The following is a 22,336-nucleotide window of genomic DNA, read 5'->3' as shown; positions in this document are numbered from 1 at the left end:
GTGGGGTATTTCTGTACTCGGGAGAAACTGCGCTACACGTTTGGTGTTTTTTTTTTCTTTGATCCCCTTGTAAAAATGAAAAATGAAGGCTAGAACAACATTTTAGTGTAAAAAATAGAATTTTTCCTTTTTTACACATTGTTCTGAAAATCTGTGAAGCACCTGTGGGGTCCAAATGCTCACCGCACCCCTTGTTACATTCCTTGAGGGGTGTAGTTTTCTAAATGGTGTCCCTTTAGGGGTGTTTTTAATGTTTTGGCACCCCAGAGCCTCTGCCAACCTGAAGTGGTACGGTCAAAAATAACCAAAAATAACGGAGCCATTGAAATTCACTAGGCGCTCCCTTATATCTGAGGCTTGTGGTTGCGTCAAATAGCGCAATAGGGCCACATATGGGGTATTTCTATAAACTGCAGAAACGGGGCAATCAATATTGGGGTGCATTTCTCTGGTAATAGGTTTATCATTATGAAAAATATTGGATTACAATAAAATCTCTGCACAGAAAATAAAAATTTTAAAATTTCTTACACACTTGGCTTTTATTTCTGTGACTCCCCTAAAGGGTTAAAACACTTTCTGGATGTGCTTTTGCAGAGTTTGGGGGGTGCAGTTTCCGAAATGGGGTGCTTTGTGGGGCTTTCTAACATACAGGCCCCTCAAATACACTTTCAACCTGAACAGGTCTCTGAAAATATCTGATTTTGAAATTTTACAGAAAATTTGGAAAATTGCTGCTAATGATTTAAGCTTTCTATTGTCTAAAAAAATGAAATATAGTTTAATAAATGCCGCCAACATAAAGTAGACATGTTGCTAATGCTATTTAATATATAATTTATGTGGCATAACCACTTTCTGTATAAGCAGGAAGGTTTCAAAGTTGGAAAAATGCATTTTTTCACAATTTTTCACGTTATTTTGGTGTTTTTCATAAAGATTTGTTATGAGTATCGACTCCATTTTACCAGAAATGTGAAGTACAATATGTCACGAGAAAACAATCTCAGAATCAGCCGGATAGGTAAAAGCATCCCGAAGTTATTAATGACTAAAGTGACACTGGTCATATTCATAAAATTTGTCTCTGTCCTTAACCCTTTGAGGACCAGGCCCAAAATGACCCAGTGGACCGCGCAAATTTTGATCTTAGTGTTTCCGTTTTTCCCTCCTCCCCTTCTAAGAGCTCCAGCACTTTCAGTTTTTTATCTACAGGCCATGTAAGTGCTTGTTTGTTACAGGAATAGTTGTACTTTGTAATGGCGTCATTCATTTTACCATAACATGTATGATGCAATTCCAAATATATTATTTATGAAGATATAAATTGGTGAAATCGCAAAAAAGAATGCAATATGGTAACGTTTGGGGGGTTCCTGTGTCTACGTAATGCACTATATGGTAACAGCGACATGATACCATTACTCTATAGGTCAGTACGAACACAACCATATGCAGGTTACACAGATTCTCTAATGTTATATATTTTTTTTAAATGAAATCCTTTTTTTTGGCAATTAATTATAAATAAAATGGGACTATTGTGACGCTTATAAAGGTTTTATTTTTTCACCTACGGGGCTGTATGGGGCGTCATTTTTTCCGCCATGATCTCTAGTTTTTATTAATACCATATTTGTGAAGATCGGATGTTTTGATCACTTTTTATTAATTTTTTTATATATATAATGTAACATAAAATCGGTAATCCGCGCACTTTTTTCCCTCTTTTCGTGTACGCCGTTTACCGTTCGCAATGACGCTTGTTATATTTTAATAGATCGGACAATTACGCACGCTACGGTATATTATATGTTTATCTATTTATTTATTTTTATATGTTTTATTTATATAATGGGAAAGGGGGGTGATTTAGACTTTTATTGGGGGAGGGGTTTTGGGGTAGTGTGTTAGTGTTTTTAACTTTTTTTTTTTTTTACACATTTGAAGTCCCTTTGGGGGACTTTTACATTCACTACTTGGATTTTTACACTGATGAATGCTATGCCATAGGCATAGCATTGATCAGTGTTATCGGCGCTGTGCAGGCTCAGTGACCAGAGCGCCGATCGGACCGCACGGAGGCAGGTGAGAGAGCTCCGGCGGCCCGTTTTACCGATCGGGACCCCCGCAGTCACACTGCGGGGGTCCCGATCGGTAAGTGACAGGGGACTCCCCCTGTCACTTACACTTAAACGCCGCGGTCGCGCCGCGATCGCGGCGTTTAAGGAGTTAATGACACGCGGCAGCGCGATCGCTGCAGCGTGTCATTACCGGTGAGGTCCCGGCTGCTGATTGCAGCCGGCCCCCACCTGCTATGAAGCGCGCTCCGCTCCGGAGCACGCTTCATAGCGTGAGAAACACCCAGGGCGTACAGTTACGCCCTAGGTCGTCTGGGGACAGACTTCCATGGCGTAACTATACGCCCTGGGTCGTCTAAGGGTTAAAGTGTCACTGTCGTGAATTTTTTTTTTGCAGAAATCAATAGTCCAGGCGATTTTAAGAAACTTTGTAATTGGGTTTATTATCCGAAAAATGCATTTTTATCATGAAAAAGCAGTTTGAAGCTCTCCCCCCTGTCTTCATTGTTCTCCTATGGAGAGAGCTAAAGAAAAGACCAAAACAGGACAACAAAGAGTTAATCTACAAATCCCTCACGGGATATCTCCTGTGACAGTCACCAGTGACCTGTCTGAGCTCGGATTACAGCTGTCACCCAGCTCCGTGCCTGTAATCCTCTGTTATCTGCTTTCTGCTGCCGGCTAACTCCCTCCTTCCTCCTCCCCCCTCCCCTCTCCCTAGAGCAGACAGGGTACGTCTCCTGCAACAAGTCACAATTTTCAGATTTTTCAGAGTGGATGAAAAAGAGGAAGGAGGGGGGGACCTGGGAAAAGGCTTTTTACATGCAGATAATGGCAGATTTGGCTAATAAACCCAATTACAAAGTTTCTTAAAATCGCCTGGACTATTGATTTCTGCAAAAAAATAAAAATACGACAGTGACTCTTTAAGGCCATTTCAGGCTCTGTCCTTAAGGGGTTAAGCGCGAGGAGAGCAGCAGCGCGCGCCTCCCATGGACTCCTATTATGAGAGGGAGGCTAACGGGGATTTAAACATCCAAACCCCGACCAATCAAAAGGCTCGACACATCTTTGTAATGTGAACGTTTATTGTTTTTTTTTTTTGAAGAGACAATAACACTAACTTATGATTCCTTTTCTTATTATGCATTCACACGTTCCATGTCTTGTCTGTGAAACACCAGGATGCCGGACATTGAATGCCTGACCTGGACCGTTTGAATCTGCACAGCTGTCAATACGGTGCCGTAGCGTTTCAAAGAGTATCCCCGCTGCCGGCATGATATTAATACATCATGTGGGGCAGGGAAACAGTCCAGGTCGGGGATTCAACGACCTTGTCATCCGTGTTTCACGGTCAGACACAGAACGCGTGAATGCAGCCTCAGATGTCTGCAAGACTCAGATCCCCTTTGGCTCTTGTGAAACAAACAAAATAACTCAAACTCTTGTTTGAAGATGCTGAAATGTGGCAAAATTCTGCCATCAAACAACAAGCTTAGGCGATTTTTCACGCAGGGGTAATACAGACGTATATCAGAGCTATAATACAGACACGAGTCCTGTACAGACCACATGTCTAATAACCCAAACTGACAGCATTAAAAAAAAATAAAAAAATAAAAAAGATCTTTGATGCTTTCAATTCAGGCCTCTAGATTCGCCATCAAAACTTGAGTCCATAACACAGAACTGAACACTTCCATATGATGCCCATAAATGTGGCCTAAACCTGTAGTTGGAGAGAGAAAGTCCAATAGGTCAAAATGGGACTTACCATTGATCTTTCAATATATCCAGACATATGGCTCCTGTCACTGAACTAATATTTGGATGCCAAATTTTAGTAATAAACCGCACCTGCGACAGAGAGAAGCTACATTATCATCAATCTACTAAAACATTGATCAATTACTTGCTGTTAACTTAGCTATACCTATTCTAAAGCCTTGAGGAACAATATAGTAAATGGAATCATGGATTCAATGTCACCATACAACATTACAGCCAGTTTGCAGCCTCAGCATTGTGTCTATAAACTGTATGATGCTTCAATGCCTTATGGGACTGTAAGTGGAAATAAAAACAAGGCTGTACCTCTCAGTCAGGATGAAGACAGAAGGAGAATACTTCCTGTATTAAAGCAGATCTGTCAGACTATACCCTCCTGTTTATGGGTGACATAGTATGAGGATAGTTTGCTCTCCTAGTAGCTGAAAAAATCTCATTCTGACTATCTACTATATCTGCACATTTTTATATAGTTATTATTAATATACATATTGCCTGCATCCTCTTACCTTTGGTGGATTAAAAGGGTATGTTTCTGGGATTTTAATTTCTAGCTGATAGCGCCCGCCTGTAAGAGAAGAATGGCAGATACATAAGTACAAGATACATCACAGCAGCATCTACAAGTTTATTTCATGAAAATAAAGCCTGAAGATTGTGTTCAGAAAGTTTTGCAATTTGTATGCTTCAATTCAATGGGAACATTCTTGACTACAAATAGAAGCTGAAAATCCTTATTGTGTCCCTGTCCCTTTAAAAAAATAAAATAAAACTTCTGACAGAACTTTGGTACAGCTGGGAGAAGCACAAGACCAAGTGCTTCACTCCCCATCTTACAGCAGAGGACAGATTCCATAGACGTACAATGAAGTCTGTCCCCAGCAGAAAGATACAGTCAAAAAAATGTTTTTACTTTTAAGAGACAGGGACACTTAAAAGCATTATTGCCATAGTGAGAAGAAGTCGATATATCATTACAGCTCAGAGGATGAGGGGATGTCAGCAGCTCATTCTATATCCCAGAAACCACTGGTCATATATCCATGTGATATGTCTTCACAAATATAAAACAGAAAAACACCTTTAGGGTGCCTTCACATGTACTGTATCGCTGCGTATTTAACGCTGCGTTTTTATCGCTGCGTGTTTGGTGCGATTTTTACATGCGAGTTTTGATTTTCACATGAAAATCATGTGAAAATCAAAACTCGCATGTAAAAATCACACCAAACACGCAGCGATAAAAATGCAGCGTTAAATACGCAGTGATACGGTACGTGTGAAGCTACCCTTAAGGATCTAAGGGGAATGGATGCAACCATAGCAAACACCTCTGCTAAGCAAGTTCTCCTTTCCCTCTAGTATACAATCTATAGGTCTGTAGGTCAGGTTGTTTGACTCAAAGGCTGGATACAAATGTAGCAAACCCCCAGCTATGCAGCCATCTTCTACTTTTGCTCGCACATCAGAATGTTCTTCATTCATTGGGAGAAAGCAAAGGTTTAAAAAAAAAAAATCGTAAAAAGCAGAAGACTGTCCCATTGTACAGGGGACTTAAGGGACTAAAAAGACCAGCAAATTCTAAATGTAAAGCCAATCACAGCTATGTGGTTTACAGAGAAGGGTCTTCCTTCATACTACAAGACTTCTGCTGCTACAGGGACGGAGACTAATACTCAGCAAGCCGAACTCTCCAAATGCATTCACTATTACATGTCACTATCACTGCCATGTACACGGGCACGACCATGGAATGACCACGGACGCAGCGCAGCTAACACATTTCGGTAGGTCAAGCCTATGAGCACAGGTTTCACTGACTGACATGTAATGCTATATCTCCATTGCAGGGAATATATATAGCCAGACATCACTTGCACATAGATGGGTTGTATTCCTGCTGTTGAATCCTGACATCCTAAAGTGTATTGGTCCTTCAAAGTTCCTGGATGGCAGATGTTGGGCAAAATGAGGAGTGTAAGATTTCAATGTCCGATCCTTGTGCTGGGAGATCAGCCAATGCCAAATGCCTCTTTATTATAGCATAAAGCTGTCCTTAGTGGAGCTGGCCGTCCATGTAGATAGAAGGGTTGTAAAGACCAAAAGGGTTCTAAGAGCAGACTAGATGCTAATGTGTATGCAGGCAGTGTAAGAGCAGGATCAGGCCTGTTGGAGAACCACTAAGAGATAAGAGCTGTCATAGGTGTCCAACAGTCTATTACCTAGTGAAAGATATGTTTGGGACGAGGAGGGTAGTAGATACAAGACTGACGGTGGAGGAGAACTCCAAACCATTCCCATAACAAAATGCCTGCTGTCTTGGGTTACTTCTGATATAATATGCAGGGGTAAGGCTCCTGTCACTTTGCCAGCTGAAGCAGTGAGCAGCAGAAAGAGCAGCAGGGACTGGGAGCAGAGGAATAGCAGCTGCAGGAGATCATGGGCAGGCGAGTACACTTAGCTTTTTGTTTCAAGTTTAATTATTTAAAAAAAAAAAAAACTTTTGAAATGTCAGAGAGACATATCAAAAATTATGATTAGTCCGGTTTGAGTGTTTAGACCCATACTAATGAGAACGAGCAGGGAGAGGTCAGCTACCCGCACTGTGCCAGTGAAAGAGTCGGGATTCATAGACTTATATTATGAGCCAGACTAATCACATGACACAGAGGCGGGAGAGGGCTGTGCTTAGCCTGGTCTTCTCCCGGCTTGTTTTCATGATTTTGAATGCAGATTTTTGCTATTTTCATTTAACAGAATGAACCAGAAGCAGATAAAAGCTTGGTTCACCTAGCAGATATAAGGAATACAGTCTTTACATCCCTAACCCTGAGTTACTGCAGATGCACTGAATGCTTCTATTTCACCTTCATTATACAGAACTGTGTGATACAAAATAAGAGTGAATGCATTTCTACAGGACGCCTCTGGCTCTACTCTACAAGGTAAGCAATGTGTACCTGAACAACAGAAGCCACTGTCAAGGCTGTCAGATGAAGAGAGTAAACCATCTTAAGAATCTACATGCATTAGATAAACCTACTCGGAAAAAAGACAACAGCTGTGTAAATGGTAGAAGATGCTACAGGCTCTATGGACAGGGCAATACTGTAGACAGCGTCACTAGCAACCCTCAAGTTCACAGGAAAAATCCCACTATTAAGGAATAGCTAAAGCCAGATTTACACGTTCATGATACATGGTGTGTAAGCTGGCTCACGGAATGAACTCTACGGGACTCCCTGCATCATAATTTATTATGATACAGCGAGTTCTGGAACAGTTGAAAACTACGCTATTGAACTGATACAGCTGTGTCAGCTCAGCAGTGTGCAGCTGCAGCCATAGGGGAGCTCAGTGTACCATAAAGAGTTAGAATGCAGGGAGTCCCACTAGAAGGGACGAGTTCACTCCATAATACACATCCAGCTTACAGACCGTATACCATCTACATGTGAGTCTGGCTTTACCTTCACCCAAAATAAAACATTTGACATGTCACACTGACGTAAAAACTTTTGGTTAGTTAAGAATCTTGGTGCAGAGACCCACACAGACCACAAGATATAGCCGGGAGAGCTCTTCACTTCCCAGCTTGCTGTAAGAGTATGTCCACACTACAGAATCCCGGATTCCGCAGCTCGCCCCCATCTCCGCTGGTCTCATAGGCTTAGTTCTATGGTTTGCAAGATTCTGGTAAACTATAGAATGAAGCCTATGGGACCAGCGGAGATGCGCAGGGGCAAGCTGCGGAATGTGTGGCGGGTTATCCGCTGGGATTCTGTAGTGTGGACATACCCTTATATGCGAATCACTGCAGGAGCTACCTCTACAACAACCGAGCTGCAAGCCAAGAAATGAAGCGCCCTTCTCCTGGCTATATCTAGCAATCGGTGGAGGTCTCAGCATCTGCCTGACAGATACACTGTATGATCCAAACATTGCATGTATGCTCCTAGTGAACAAATACAGTTTTACACCAATGGATGATGACGGATGTCCATTTCTGAAGTCATGCGAGTGTGACAAGCCCCTTCTTTTAATGGCAGTAATGCTTTAATTCTTGTTGCTGTGGTTCATCCTATTTTCTGATCCTGGCAACTATAAAACCAGCAACCACAAGTGAAGACAAGGGCATAGCTCCTGCTACTGTGCCATCTCTGAACTGCAATAGTACATTGGCTTGTATGATTAAAATGAAGGAAAAGGGTTAAGGAACACTACATGGGGATCAGGTTATAGACCTGGTTCTCCAAGTTTTACGGACTGTAATCCTGTCAAGATCTGTGCTGGAAATCCACGCAGGCCGCACCTCACAATTTACAGGACTTAAAGGATCTGCTGCTACCATCTCAGTGCCAGATAACACAGGACACCTTCAGGGGTCTTGCTGAGTCCACGCCTTTAAGGGTCGGGACCGGCATGTGGGGAACCTTGACAATATTAGGTGGGTGGTAGTAAGGCTCCAGCTGATTGGTAAATATTCATAGGCAGATTCGGCATAAAGAAGAAAACAATAGGATGACATCAGATCACTCCACAAAGAGAACAGCTCATAACTGGATGAATCATACATTTATACAGGAATACTGGAAATGAGATAATCTCAGTGTTCTGTAATGGTAACCCGGCCACAGCAGTATACTGATCAATGGGAGCCCAGCCCCCATGAGGGAAAGCTGGGGAAATACATAGAAAATATTGCTTCATATCTCCATACATGGCCAATACTAGATGAATTATTCACTCCCATGTAACAGAATGACAGGTACTTTCCTTTACAAAGTAAAAGTACACCAAGTGCAATGAACTTTACCCTGATCTGTCTTAGGAGGAAGGATCAGCTATTTATCCAGAGACCTTGCAGGACTAGTGTGATCACGGGTAACACCTTGACTCCACACTAAGTACGGCATCCCCCGTGCTGGTCATTGTATCCTGGCTTTACTTACAGCAGTGTTCATAGGAGCTGGGCACCTTATACAACATTAACAGCGATTCGATCTCTATCTAGGGACGACTACGGCTCTGCTTTCAATGAATATGAATGAAGACGTATCACAGCCCCAGCTCTGCGGAGTGAACAGCACTGACTGTCACTCTGTACTGATGGCCGGTTGGACAACACCCATAGCTTTGCTTTGTTTCATCCAATAGTAACTGAGAATAAATCATCTTCCAAATTAAAGAGCAGTGATATATGTGTAGCAAAGAAAAAGAACACAGGGAGGGGGTCCTTACAAAAGCCTAAAACAGCTGAAATAGAGGAGAGCTCAAAGGTATATTAGAAAGTCCAATACTCACTTACCTTCATATGGTGTGTCTGGGGGGCCGGCAATTTCGCCTCTCAGCTCAGAGAAGTTCTCATCTACTAGGTCTACTTTGATTTGGTTTTTGCTAGTCTTTAAGAGGGAAAATAAAATAAACAAAAAAAAATAAGGATTTTAGTAAAAAACAGATTCAAAAGCCACATATTAAAGCATTATGGTTATTTAGCAATAGTGAGTCCCTGTCTCCTGCAACAAGAAATGGAGAGAAGTGCTCAGCCATGTGCTTCTCCCTGATCCTGATTTTGGATGTGGTCCTATGTCTATAGTTTTGATAAATGGAACAATTTAAAGTACATAGCCTTTACTATCACACACAGAAGATGGAAACCTCAGTTATAAAGAGATGTTCCCAAACTCGTGTGCTCCAGCTGCTGCAGAACCCTGCAACCCTGTAGGGGAACCTTGCTATAAAGGGGTTATGACCATGGTGCTCATACACTGTAGATGTGTGTATAATGAAACAACCAGAGGCTACAACTCCCAGGAACGCCTCCCACCACTAGACACCTCCAAACATACAACACTGGCTTATATATCTAGTGAAGATTCAGCTAGGGGTCTCATATCAGTGCTTTATAGCGATCTGCTGAGTGAACATCTCCAGCATCACCCACTCTCCATTAAGGAAAAGTGGAAAATAGATGTGGGACATATTTCTGATGACGACTGGAGCAATATATTGGACCTTACCACCAAGATATCCCTGAGCGAAGCACAGAGACTCTCACAATTATACCTACTCCATAGAGTCTATAAAACTCCAATCCTTTTACACACCTTACTGTCCCAGATGCAATGCTGAAGAAGAAAATTTGATACATATGATGTGGGGATGTGTGCAGTTAGGGGACTTCTGGAAAGGGGTAGTAGAGACCATTAACACTGCCTATTCCGTGTCTCTCCCCTTGTACCCTAAAAAATGTATTGGGAATCCTTGATGCCCCTGATATAGATGATCATACTGAGCTGGCAGTACAGAGAATGCTCTATCAGGCACGCAGAGTCACTGCGGCCCATTGGATACAGCCAAGTCCACCTCGCATACAGAAATTTAAGAACAAAATGAACACCACTATTCGTTTAGAACGTGCTGTCTATATTAGGAGAAAATGCTATCAGAAATTTGAGAAAATATGGGGGAGATGGCTAGATTCTCCGGGTCTTCCATCGCAAATACTCTTACAAAGTTGTAGACTCCTGCCTAGGCCCGCACGAGGCGCTATTATCCCTTATAGTAGTGGGGAGGGAACTGGAATGAAACCATATTTATTATGTTCCCACAAAGGCACAGGACACAGTTATGTTTTCAAAATTGGTTTTTTTTTCTCTTTATTATTCTGTTTGGGATTCTATCTACTGTTTACAAAAGAATATGATTGACATGTACAATTACTCTGTATGTTGCTTTTCTTGCGATACTCCACATGGAATAACTTTCCCCATATTTTGGGGATAGGAGTTCCTTTGTTTTTCTTTTCCTTTTTGATTGACACTGTGAGGGGGGGTCTTTTCTTGTTTCTTCTCTTTTTTATGTGTGTTTTTGTTTAAAACTTGATGTAAAAAAACTTCAATAAAAACTATCTGATTAAAAAAACAAAAAAACAACCAGAGGCAATTAGATTTATTTTGTCGATGACATACATATTGCATCTAGGTATTGCCCGTATATTATAAAGACTAAATATATTTATAGGAAGGAAAGAGGATAAGAAACATGCTGCGGGACATGCTGTGTGATGTGTAGCGTCTGATCCCTGGGGCTGGGTAGGTGGCAGGTGCGGCAGGCTCACAGACAGGCACTGGGCACGCTCCTGACATCTCTGCATCTTCTCTCTATCTCCAGTCATTGCAGAACAAAGAAGCAGATAGAGTTCACCTGAGGTAATACGCCGTATTCTTGGGCTGCAAGCCTAAAATAGCTGCTCTTCTAAGAAGCCAAATCTGGATGTATGGAAGAGGTGAGATTAGATGCAACAGTATAAGGGAATGTCTCCTATGTCTGTAATATTGGATGATGGAAGGTCTGAAGATACAGATACCAGACAATATACATGAAGCAGAACCTATATCTAGTGTCCTAGCTTATGATGGATGTGACAGATGCATGACACATATCACTCTAGGAAGGGCTACTACTATGTACTGCACTACAGATGCTACTGACAGTCTACATAACCCACCATACACTTAAGAATGACCCAGGCCAATTTTGGTAGGCTCTTACAACTGGCTTATATGTATGCAACAGATAATGTTAGGTCAGACCCCAACGCACCACTGGATATTGCTGGAGACCAGCGATACAGTTCCCGGATGGCTCTATGCTACCATGGACGGGCATCTGTTGTAAGTAATGCGGCTGGACAGTGATCCCTGCCAGCCTGCAGGAGAGGTATTACACCTGTGCGAACCCGCATTATTATCCGGATCATTTACTGGTGCTGGCCTGTTAACTATATGAGATCTATACAGTTTCCCTGTCTTCTCCCATTAGTTATACCATCCATGTGAATAAGTGCTCTATCCCATAGAGAAGTGTAATGCTGTGGTCAGGGATTCCCCGCAGGCCGTCACTTGTAATGAATAGGATGAATCGCTCAGCACTTCTGGAACACTTTACTCACACAAACACAAGCCATGGACAACCTGCTGACGCGGGGGGTTAGAAGGGGGGTCTTTAACCCACTGCCTTATAATAGCAGCAAGAACAACAGGGAACCTCACTGCTATATACAGCAGAAAAACAGGTCATTTCAGCCTCACACAGGACAATGTTCACACTTGACATGCATAGAGTAACCTGAATGTATACATAGACACCTCCATATGGTCAGGTTTCATATGTAGGGCACAAGACACAGCACGGAGTATATAGGAAACAAGAGATGTGGGCTCTCGCTGCATACGATAGGCCTGTACAAAGCTGCATCCATAACTAAACTGGGGCAATTCCAAATCTAGAAAGCAGGTCACCTGTGTCATGTAAACCAGCTTTTCCTGCCGCACAGAGACTCATTGTGTGCCCTGATACACCCAGCTAATGGCCATGGGGAGAAGGAGATGATATGCAGATGGGCAGCTGAATCTCAACATGCCTGATCCTTGTGTTCTCAGAGAAGATGAGCGGCCGCTAGAAATAGCAGCTACTCACCCTCTCCCTACTGAAAGAAACCCCATGGACACTCAGCCCAGCAGAGCGTGCAAGTGTGGGGGCAGTTAGGAAAGATTTCATGCTTTGCGTATTGCTACACTCCAAATGCTAAGCAGGTGCATGGATGGGCCAAGCTGGATTATAGGGAAATGCTGAGCAGATGCAGACAACGCTCCCCCTTATCATCTATAGTCTACAGAACAGGTGTCAAAGCTGCCGCTCCCCAGAGCCGGAGGACACAGGTGCAGTGCATGGCCGCTCCGCTGATCTCTGCAGGGCAATGCTCCTCTAGACACAGCAATCCTACTGGTTTGTGTATGTGTTGGGGAGGTTTTCCGCAGCACAAGACCCTTCATTCACATACAGCAGTGAAGGTAGGACACAGTGTATTTTGTGCTCTCTGCACCATATACATGGCTTATACATTACCCCTAATGCTGTCTGGATGAATTTAGAGAAATCACATTAAATATGTCTCCTGTAAATAGCCCCTAACTTGTATGCAGGACACATTTAGCCAGAACCACTATTCTCCTGGCACAGACCATACAGCGTTCTCTTCTACTGGTCATCACCTGCTATACCAAGAAACAATGGTGGAAGGAAACTGCTGAGGTATGGCTGTATTGTGCCATATATGTGAACCACGTCATATTCTGACAATGCTACCAACAGCATTTTCCTGTACTGCTGAAGTGGGTGAGGTCAATGTGAAGAATGTGACAGTGCGCCCTTATACTGATCACGCATAGGGCCTACGGCCAGGCGCACGTTCACATACAGCAGTAAATTTCCACCATGAATCTCGGCCCAAACCTGCAGCAAAGTCCTGTGTGCTACCTGCATGCTGTGGATTTCTCCTCCGCTACATAGAAAGTGGTGAAATCTATGACCACTGTGTAACAGAATGTACAAAGATTCCAAAATCCACATCATGCAGGGAAAAGCTTCACTCTGTACTGTCCAGTAATCCGCTGTGATCCCACCACATGTGATTTCTCACCTATAGACAGCGCTGCATTAATAAAAACAGAGAAAACCGACATCAGAACTTGTCCGTCCAATCTGCCCTAATACCATATGCTTCTTATGTTTATCTTAGACTAGGTGTAAGCTGATCACACTTCTGCAAGCCTCAGAGCTGTACTCTCCCATCATTTCTAATATACTCCTAAAGGACTAGTTCCACAGTGATCGGGCCAGCCCTCCGCACCAGAGCAGCTCAGCTCACATGTGTCTGGACAAGCTTGTTGACTGTTTCTAATAATAACCGACAGGACTGTGACGACAACTCTAGTGTATAATACAGACAGCTAAAAAACTAAATGGGTCATCAGTGACTATAACACTGATGGGTTACCCCCAGGATAATGACTGGTTAGGGCTTTACCCCTGACACCCCATTATCAAAACAAAAATGTTATAGCCCCTACAATATCCTGACCCCGCCCCGGATCATAGATCCCTATAATGCTATCAGTTTGGGTCATTAGACCTACAGCCGCACCATGACTTGCAGCAGCATTATGAGAAGCAGAAAGAAACCTTAAAGGGATCCTACATTTACTCTCATGCTGCCTGAACCACAAGTTATCGAGGTGATTCCTGCCCACCCCATCAGCCTTGACTGACAGACCTATCCCTGTGTGGGTATAAATCAAGGGGGGCAGTTGAGGAGAAGCCCCCAGGGACCACCTCAATGACTTGTGGTTGGGACAGCATGAAAGTGGTGATAGGTTCCTTTTAGGACTATAGAGCTGCAGAGTGATTCCTGGTCATGTGAAGGCAGACAGCAGAGGTGACCCTCCCATCCCCAATACATAAGATTTATGGAGAACTGTATAACAGAGCTCAAAGGTTACCATACACTCTGAGTGAGGAAGACCTGCAAACAACCAGCAGCTCCTTTACACCTAGTCAATCTGTCTGCAAACATGCAGGAGAAAAATATATAAAATCACTGACACTAATAGACAACACCCCCAAGTATCAAGTCATTTCACAATAGCAATAATAAAGGTTAGGTTTTAGATTCCTCCAGCTGTGCAGACCCCGGTCTCCATAAACACATAACCGGATCTCCATGTAGTAAGGTGTGTAACACTGCAAGGGATACATTATGAGACATGCATAATGTGTCCGTATTACTGACGTAAGTCACAGGCTGACGACCTGGACAGCTGTTGCAAAATTACTATTCCCATCATGCCTGGACAGCCAAAGCTTTGTCCAGACATGATGGGAATTGTAGGATTGCAACAGCTGGAGAGCTGAAGATTCTTCATTGCTGGAGTACAGTCTGGCCAGAGCTTCTAGCTAGAGGATAACCTGCATGGTCTGCACAGGAACGTCACACCATCCAGTGATCTAAGAAAGCTGGAGCCATAACACATCTAGTGATGCTGATATAAGGGATGGGGAAATATATTGCATCGTGACTCAGCAATACTGACATGGGAAAGTCCAGTAAGCCAGTCACAGGCCCTTTAAAAGGGTATTCCCAACCTATATAGTGACTGTCAGGATGTCTGCAATTTTATAGTAGGAAGAATCTAGAATGCAGCTGTGTGCAGCAGGACCCTAGCTGTCACGATGTAACTAAACTTCAACTGTGTCTATCAGGATAGTTTACAGGACCAAACCAGTCATGGCTTAAGAGCAATGTGTCCTGGATCTCATACGCAGGGCACTGGGCGAGAAATAACTGTATTCACCTCCTATATTCTTAAGGGGTACTCCAGCATTGGGGAACTTTTCCCCGGTTCCAGCGGCGGGTCCAGCATCGCGGAGCTCCGTTTCCCGGACCCTTCCCGGTGTCTGACGCGGGCCCGAGACGTGACGTCTCAGCTCTGCACAGCCACTCAGTGAAGGAGGCGGGATCCGTTTTAAGTCCGCTCAGATCCCGCCTCCTTCACTGAGTGGCTGAGCGGACCTGAGACGTCACGTCTCGGGCCCGCGTCAGACACCCGGAAGCGGACGGGCACCAGAGCGCCGTGATGCGAGACCCGCCGCAGGAACCGGAGAGGTGAGTGGACGTCTTTTCCCTCGGCCACCTCATCCCCGGTCCCAGCGCTAAAATGCCCCCACGCTGGAGTTCCCCTTTAAGAAAGTTATCTTCTATCTACAAGACAGAGGATGGGACGGGTCCGGCTGTAGAAAACAAGGGAACATTATGAAAGAAGCAGACCGTGCATACATCTCCAGCTCTACATGTATTTTCTACGGGGCTTCCAAACAGTGCAGAGTGCTGAGCTTGGCAATGTCCAGAAGCCCCATAGAGAATGAATGGAGCGCTGACCACACATGAGTGCTGCCACTCCATCATCACCACTACAGAGGAGGTGTCACCTGTGAGTCATTATAAATAAGTAGGACACAGGCTGACTGCGCCCCATCACTGCTGGATATACCAGTCCAGCGTATGGTTGTAATAGCTTGTGATGTTAAAGTGAATGTACCATCAGGCCCGGGCTGAAGCACTGGAGGCGAGCCAACCCTCCCCCAGTGGGTGGAAACTCCCACCCTTCTATGATGCGGCTCCATTGAGTCTAATGGAGCATCATAGAGGGATTCCTCCCACTGTGGTTGGGTTGGCTCGCCTCCAGTGCTTCAGCCCGGGCCTGATGGTACATTCACTTTAAAGGGATTATCCAAACTTATTTATAATAAAAAAAAAAAAAGCTGATTTCTACCAGAAACAGCACCCCTCTTGTCCTCAGTTTGGGTGTGGAATTGCAGCTCAGTTCCACTAAAGTGAAAGGAACTGAATTGTAATACCACACACAACCTGGGGGAAGGGATGGTGCTGATTTTGCAATAGAGTAGCTGTGTTTTTTTTTCTAATTCCGGATAAACCCTTTAAAGTGACTCTGTACCCACAATCTGACCCCCCCCCCCCCCAAACCACTTGTACCTTCGGATAGTTGCTTTTAATTCAAGATCTGTCCTGGGGTCCGTTCAGCAGGTGATGCAGTTGTTGCCCTAAAAAATCATTTTTAAACTTGCAGCCCCATGCCCAACGGCCGGGGTTTAGATTGTGTATGCATTAGGCTGGCACAACCTCTTCGTCCCTCCTCCCCGCCCTTTTCATCATTAGGAATGATCCAGGCAGATTGTCTCCTATTCCTCAGCTGTGTGAATACTGAACATGGGCTGGATCGTTAAGGCACCTGTGCAATGTTCAGACAGGAGGAAATGTTCCAGTGGCATTCCTAATGATGAAGAGGGTGGGGAGGAGGGACGGAGGGGTGGTGCAAAGTTAGGGCACAGATTCTCTAAGCCCCAGCCGCTGGGCACGGGCTGCAAGTTTAAAAGTAGTTTTTTAGGACAATAACAGCATCACCTGCTGAACAGACCCCAGGACAGATCTTGAATTAAAAGCAGCTATCCGAAGGTACAAGCGGTTTTGGGGGGGGGGGGGGTCAGATTGTAGGTACAGAGTCGCTTTAATGGTGCGTTTACACAGAGATTTATCGGACAGATTTTTAAAGCAAAAGCCAGGAATGAAATGAATTGGAAAAGAGGATAGATTCCAGTCTTTACTTCATGACCTGTTCTCTGTATATAGTCTGTTCCTGGCTTTGGCTTCAAAGATCTTTCTGTGTAAACACACTATTAGACATTATGATTTATATCAAGTAGAAGGGAAAAGTATAGTGGTGAGTGGTCAAAAAACGTATGGGTGGAGCCATTGTTCCCTTTACATTGAGCCGCTTGCACAGTCCCCAATCTCGGGGTGACTGTCACCATTTACTGCATCCTCTGAATGCAAATAATAGAATGGCGGAGCAGGACCTGTCATGTCCTGGCTCCACCAATCACTCACAGACTGCAGGCACTTCAGGCCTCCGGCCTATGAGCTGCTGGGATGTGATATGATATCATCAGGCCTGTTTAATTTTATGGAGGCACTGGGGGTGTTACTACTAAATAGTGGGTACAGGGATTAATATATGGAGGCATGGGAGTGCCATTATTGCTATATGGTGGCACGGGAGGACATAATTACTATATGGTGGCACAGGGGGACATAATTACTATATGTTGGCACAGGGGGACATAATTACTATATGTTGGCACAGGGGGACATTAGTGCTATATGGTGGCACAGGCGGACATTAGTGCTATATGGTGGCACAGGCGGACATTAGTGCTATATGGTGGCACAGGGGGACATTATTAATGTGTTAGGGGCATGGATATTAGTGCGGACATTATTATCATATTGTATACTAATAGGGGACACCATATTCTGCAGAGAGTCGCATTCAGGAGAGGTCTTCATGTGATCTGAGTTAAGCAGGAAAAAAAAAAGGGAGAGAGAAAACTGATGAGAGAAGAGGTCCCCTGTGAGTCATTGGATGTGACTGTAATCACTTATAAAGGCTGCAGAGCTGTTTTATTATATCTATACGTGCCGCTGTATATGTGGTCATGGTGTAGTGGGATTATCTGACCCGTGTATAGTCCTGTTAGTAAGTGCAGGACGACGTCATGACAGCTATGAAGCACTGGAGGTGGGCCGACCCACCCTTAGTGGGAAGAAACCCCAGCCCCTCCATGACATGACTCCATTAGAATCAATGGAACCCTATCATAGAGGGGCTGGGGTTTCCTCCCACTAAGGGTGGGTCGGCCCGCCTACAGTGCTTAAGCCTGGGCCTGGTGGTACAGTCACTTTAATATGACACAAGTGAAGGGTGACAAAATTGTGTGTTGGAGGCCGTACATGTACAGCCCCTGGTATAGCTCTGCCTAAGATGCTTGTACTGAGTATTCCTATATGTAAACCACCACCCATAGGATAGGGGATGACAAGCTGCTGAGTGAGGTCCAACCACTCATCACAGGAATACAGGAAAAATTTTCCTGCGATGAATAGAGTCACTCCGGATGTGCCACCAGCACTCCATTCATCCTTCATGGGGCTTCCAAACATTGCTGAGCTCTATAGTGAATAAATGAAGCGGTAGAAGAAGTGCACCCTATTCATTCATGTGACAGGTGGGGGTCCCAGCATTCAGACCTTCTATCAGCTTCTTCTCCCCCACACTGTGGATAGGGGCGGGTAACTTCATGAGATGGGAATAGCCCTTTAAGGGCATGTTCACACAATCACAAGGAACCCACCTCAGCATAAAAAAACCGATGTGATCAGCCGCTGTGGCGTAATGTAGAGATGGGACACCATAACCAGCACCACTTATATGGTAATGCTTCTGATTGGCCCAGAGTGATCACATGGCATCTGCTTAACACAAGGTCATGTGATCACTCTAGGCCAGTGTTTCCCCAACTTTGGGATCTCTAGTGGTTGCAAAACTACAGTTCCCATCATGCCCAGACATCTTCCATCTAGCCTGGCCTGATGGGAGTTGTAGTCCAGCAATCACTGGAGAGCCACAGCTCCCGGCCAATCAGATGGGAGACAGCTTGTTACCTGCGTCAGAGAGCCGGGGCCCCCAGCAGCCTACTCACCAGGTCTCATTATATGAATGGGATGTGAGGGCACGCTCCCGGGAGGCAGTCAGCAGCTGGCCCTCCCCACTGACTGTCTCCATGTGACTGCCCATGACAGGGCTATTGTAATGATACGGGCAGGATGACAGCACAGCCGGCTGCCCCTCTCACCTCCTCGCTCTTTAGCACTTCTTTGAACTCCCTCTTGATCCTCTGCGCCGCGATGTTGGCCATGTCTGCCTCAGCTGCTGTCCTCGGCCGATCGTCCTACTCAATGGATGTGACGCCGGAATGAATAGCTCGAGCGCTCCGGCCTTCCTGCAGGTGATCTCCCGGGCCCTGATTTCCACAGCCACCCCCGCCCCGGAGAACGAGCCCCCGACACAACACTACACGGCAAAATGGTGGCCGGGGCATGCGCAGTGCACCGCTGGCGGCCGCAGGAAGAACTTCCTGACAGGGCTCCGGGGGACGTCACGTGGGCCAGAGCCGGCGCTGTCATAGGCTGCTGCGCAACGGTCACGAGTCACGTGGTGCGCGGCGCTGGCTATGGAAAGGGATCTATGTACAAAAAAAAGCTACTGTATAAATTAGAGCTGAGATGGGGTATAGGGGGTTGTCCGCAGCAGCCAATCAGATCGCTTCTTACATTGTGCAGCCTTCGCTGGGATAACTATAAGCTGCGATCTGATTGGTTGCTATGGGCAACTAAATTCTGCAACAGTTTCCTTTCTTATAACTAATAGTAGCTGTCTAGACCTATGTCATCAGCCTCATGTTCTCATTAGCCCCCTCTGCTGGTAGACACTTGTCAGCTCATCCTGCCTAATTTGCCAACCATCTATGGTTATATTCACACATTGATTTTTTTGGAGTGTATTTTGACGCGTAAAATGTATTTTTTATGTCTCAGAAACCATGTCTGTTACTTGTTTTGGGATGTTTTACCTACAAAAACAACACTTTTTTGTACTGAGTTTGACATCTTTTGACACATTTATTGTGCATTGATGCTTCAAAAAAAAAAAAACTGAAAACTGCAAAGACCTGATTTTCAGATTTTTGCTTAAAACACGTGTAAAGTTGTTGTCATAAACAGGGCCGTATTAACAGCTGCTGCTGCCCTAGGCACTAAACCTGAAGACGCCCCATCTTCACTCCCCATCACATTGATATCTGATCAGTCTTAGGCTGCGTTCACACATTAACTGTACATCACCACATGCAGCAGATACCAGACCCTCCTGCGGTAACCAGTAGGCGTATGGTCAACAATCCTGGTAACAGCACATGACTAGTGGGGAAGAAATGGGAGCCTGGTTTCCGCCACATGCATAACCCCAACACCTTACCACCACCTAGAAAATACACCAGATTTACTGGCATGTCTGAAGGGGAGGTGGGAGAGTAAAAAAATAAAACAAAAGAAAAGTTTTTTTCTTCCTACTGCTCCCTGGTGCTGCCCCCCTGAAAGTTGCTGCCCTAGGCACCCGACCACGAGTGCCTAGTGGTAAATACGGCCCTGGCTACACCAGCGAACCTACACACATAGAGGACACAGACAGTGGGAGTCAGGGGGGTTGTATAACAGCTATTTACTGTATGGACTCACCTACCAAATCACTGCTCTTCTGCAGGTAGAAATATTTTCAGGAGCAGTCTGGGCATGGGGATGGGTTACATATACAGACAGAGCAGGGTGGAGAGTGGGCTGAGCTGTCAGAAGGGATCTGATAGGTAATGAAGTACTACTGCAATTCGAAGGAAGGTGGCTACATAGTAGAGGCTGATTCCCTGTCTACTGCAATAACGAAAGATCTCAATATGTGTGGATGCAGCTGAGCAAGGATGAAACAAATTACACTGCAGAAATACTGCTGGTTATACCGCTATGATGCCATGCAGTTTGATATTTTTCCACTAGATGTCAGCACAATCTGACATATGTAATCACTGATGTAATCACATAGCTTGTAGCTGCATGATTTGGCGCAGCCTGTGGCCCTCTTTTTACAAAAATACAGACCTTTTTTTTTCTAATTCTATGCAGCCTTCATTTGGAAGACCTTACTGTGTCAATGAATACTGTGCAGTCAGAAGTAAGAGAAGCCAGCTCACCAAACTGAATGATTTCTCATTCATGACAAGCTCGTGTCTTATAACTACTCTCCTCCTTCAATTTTACAGAACTCAGCACATTTCATTCTTTTTCCACTGGATATCACTGTGGTTGTACAGCCTTTTTATGTATGGTTGCTACATGATTCCTCCCATTCCTGATAATTCAGAGGCTGAGAAGCAGAACCATATACTAATATCTTGTAGAAATGTCCAATAGTAGCAACACTGTGGACGAACATCATAGAACAGGTGGTAAATTATTAGGTTGTCAAAAGACGCTTCCCTTGGTTGGCATACTTGCAGTTAAAGGGGTTATCCAGTGCTACAAAAACATGGCCACTTTCCCCCTGTCTTGTCTCCCGATTGGGTGGAGTTTGAAACTCAGTTTCATTGAAGTAAATGGAGCTCAATTGCAAACCGCACCTGAACTGGAGACAAGAGTGGGGCAAAAGTGGCCATATTTTTGTAGCGCTGAATAACCCCTTTAAGATCCTCCATTGGCTTTTTTGCTGAATCTAAGGTTCACCAAGGACACCAATTGAAAATTTTGGCAGCACAGTCAGGGCCTCCCTGTAAGCTCGTGTTCACAACCGACTGCATTCTACATGATCCTAGTAGGCCTAAACTTATCACAGTTTGTAAGATCCTGGGAACTGGAAACTCAACCTAAAGATGAATGGTATACGTTCTTTATTCTCAGGAGTCAGGCATAAACTACCAATGGTCTGCCACACACCAATTGTGATCTTCCCCATTGTGTCGGACTCATGTTAGCAGCAGGCTCATTCTACATATTTAGAGGGACTGTCCACAAATACACAGGTTGTGGACTAAACTATTCTCTAAAGTTTAATTCTCTCACAGGAAGCCCCTACTGTCTCCTTCCCCTCATCCTGCCTCCCACCCCTTGGCTGGGTCCTTCCCCGGAGGGATATCTGGCTAGTCCTGTGTTTCAATACTCTTAAGGCTGGGTTCACACTACGTATATTTCAGTCAGTATTGTGGTCCTTATATTGCAGCCAAAACCAGGAGTGGATTAAAAACACAGAAAGGCTCTGTTCACACAATGGTGAAATTGAGTGGATGGCCGCCATTTAATGGCAAATATTTGCTGTTATTTTAAAACAACGGCTGTTATATTGAAATAATGGCAGTTATTTACTGTTATATGGCGGCCATCCACTCAATTTCAACATTGTGTGAACAGATCCTTTCTGTGTTTTTAATCCACTCCTGGTTTTGGTTGCAATATGAAGACCACAATACTGACTGAAATATACGTAGTGTGAACCCAGCCTAAAACCCCTGACCTCACCCCTGACTCCACAAAACTGCTGGTACACTCATTATCTCCCACTTGGACTACTATAACATCCCCCTCGCTGGCCCTCCATCAGACACCC

General features: G+C 44.5%; 1 protein-coding gene across 1 annotated transcript in view; it reads right to left on the bottom strand.

Annotated features, from left to right (window-relative positions):
• The window catches only part of UBE2K (ubiquitin conjugating enzyme E2 K), a 29,227-nt gene extending 9,924 nt beyond the window's left edge, over positions 1 to 19,303 (bottom strand). The window contains exons 1-4 of the mRNA XM_069977541.1: positions 18,984 to 19,303; positions 9,181 to 9,274; positions 4,382 to 4,440; positions 3,859 to 3,941 (exon numbers count right to left, since the gene is read on the bottom strand). Coding sequence (XP_069833642.1) covers positions 3,859 to 3,941; positions 4,382 to 4,440; positions 9,181 to 9,274; positions 18,984 to 19,046 — 299 coding nt within the window. The 5' untranslated portion in view covers positions 19,047 to 19,303. The remainder of the gene's footprint in view (positions 1 to 3,858; positions 3,942 to 4,381; positions 4,441 to 9,180; positions 9,275 to 18,983) is intronic.
• Positions 19,304 to 22,336: the final 3,033 nt, after the last annotated feature.

The sequence above is a fragment of the Dendropsophus ebraccatus genome, chromosome 7 (genome assembly GCF_027789765.1).
Source record: "Dendropsophus ebraccatus isolate aDenEbr1 chromosome 7, aDenEbr1.pat, whole genome shotgun sequence".
Taxonomy (NCBI): domain Eukaryota; kingdom Metazoa; phylum Chordata; class Amphibia; order Anura; family Hylidae; genus Dendropsophus; species Dendropsophus ebraccatus.
The sequence above is the reverse complement of the archived record's forward strand: the minus strand, read 5'-3'. Positions and strand labels throughout refer to the sequence as shown.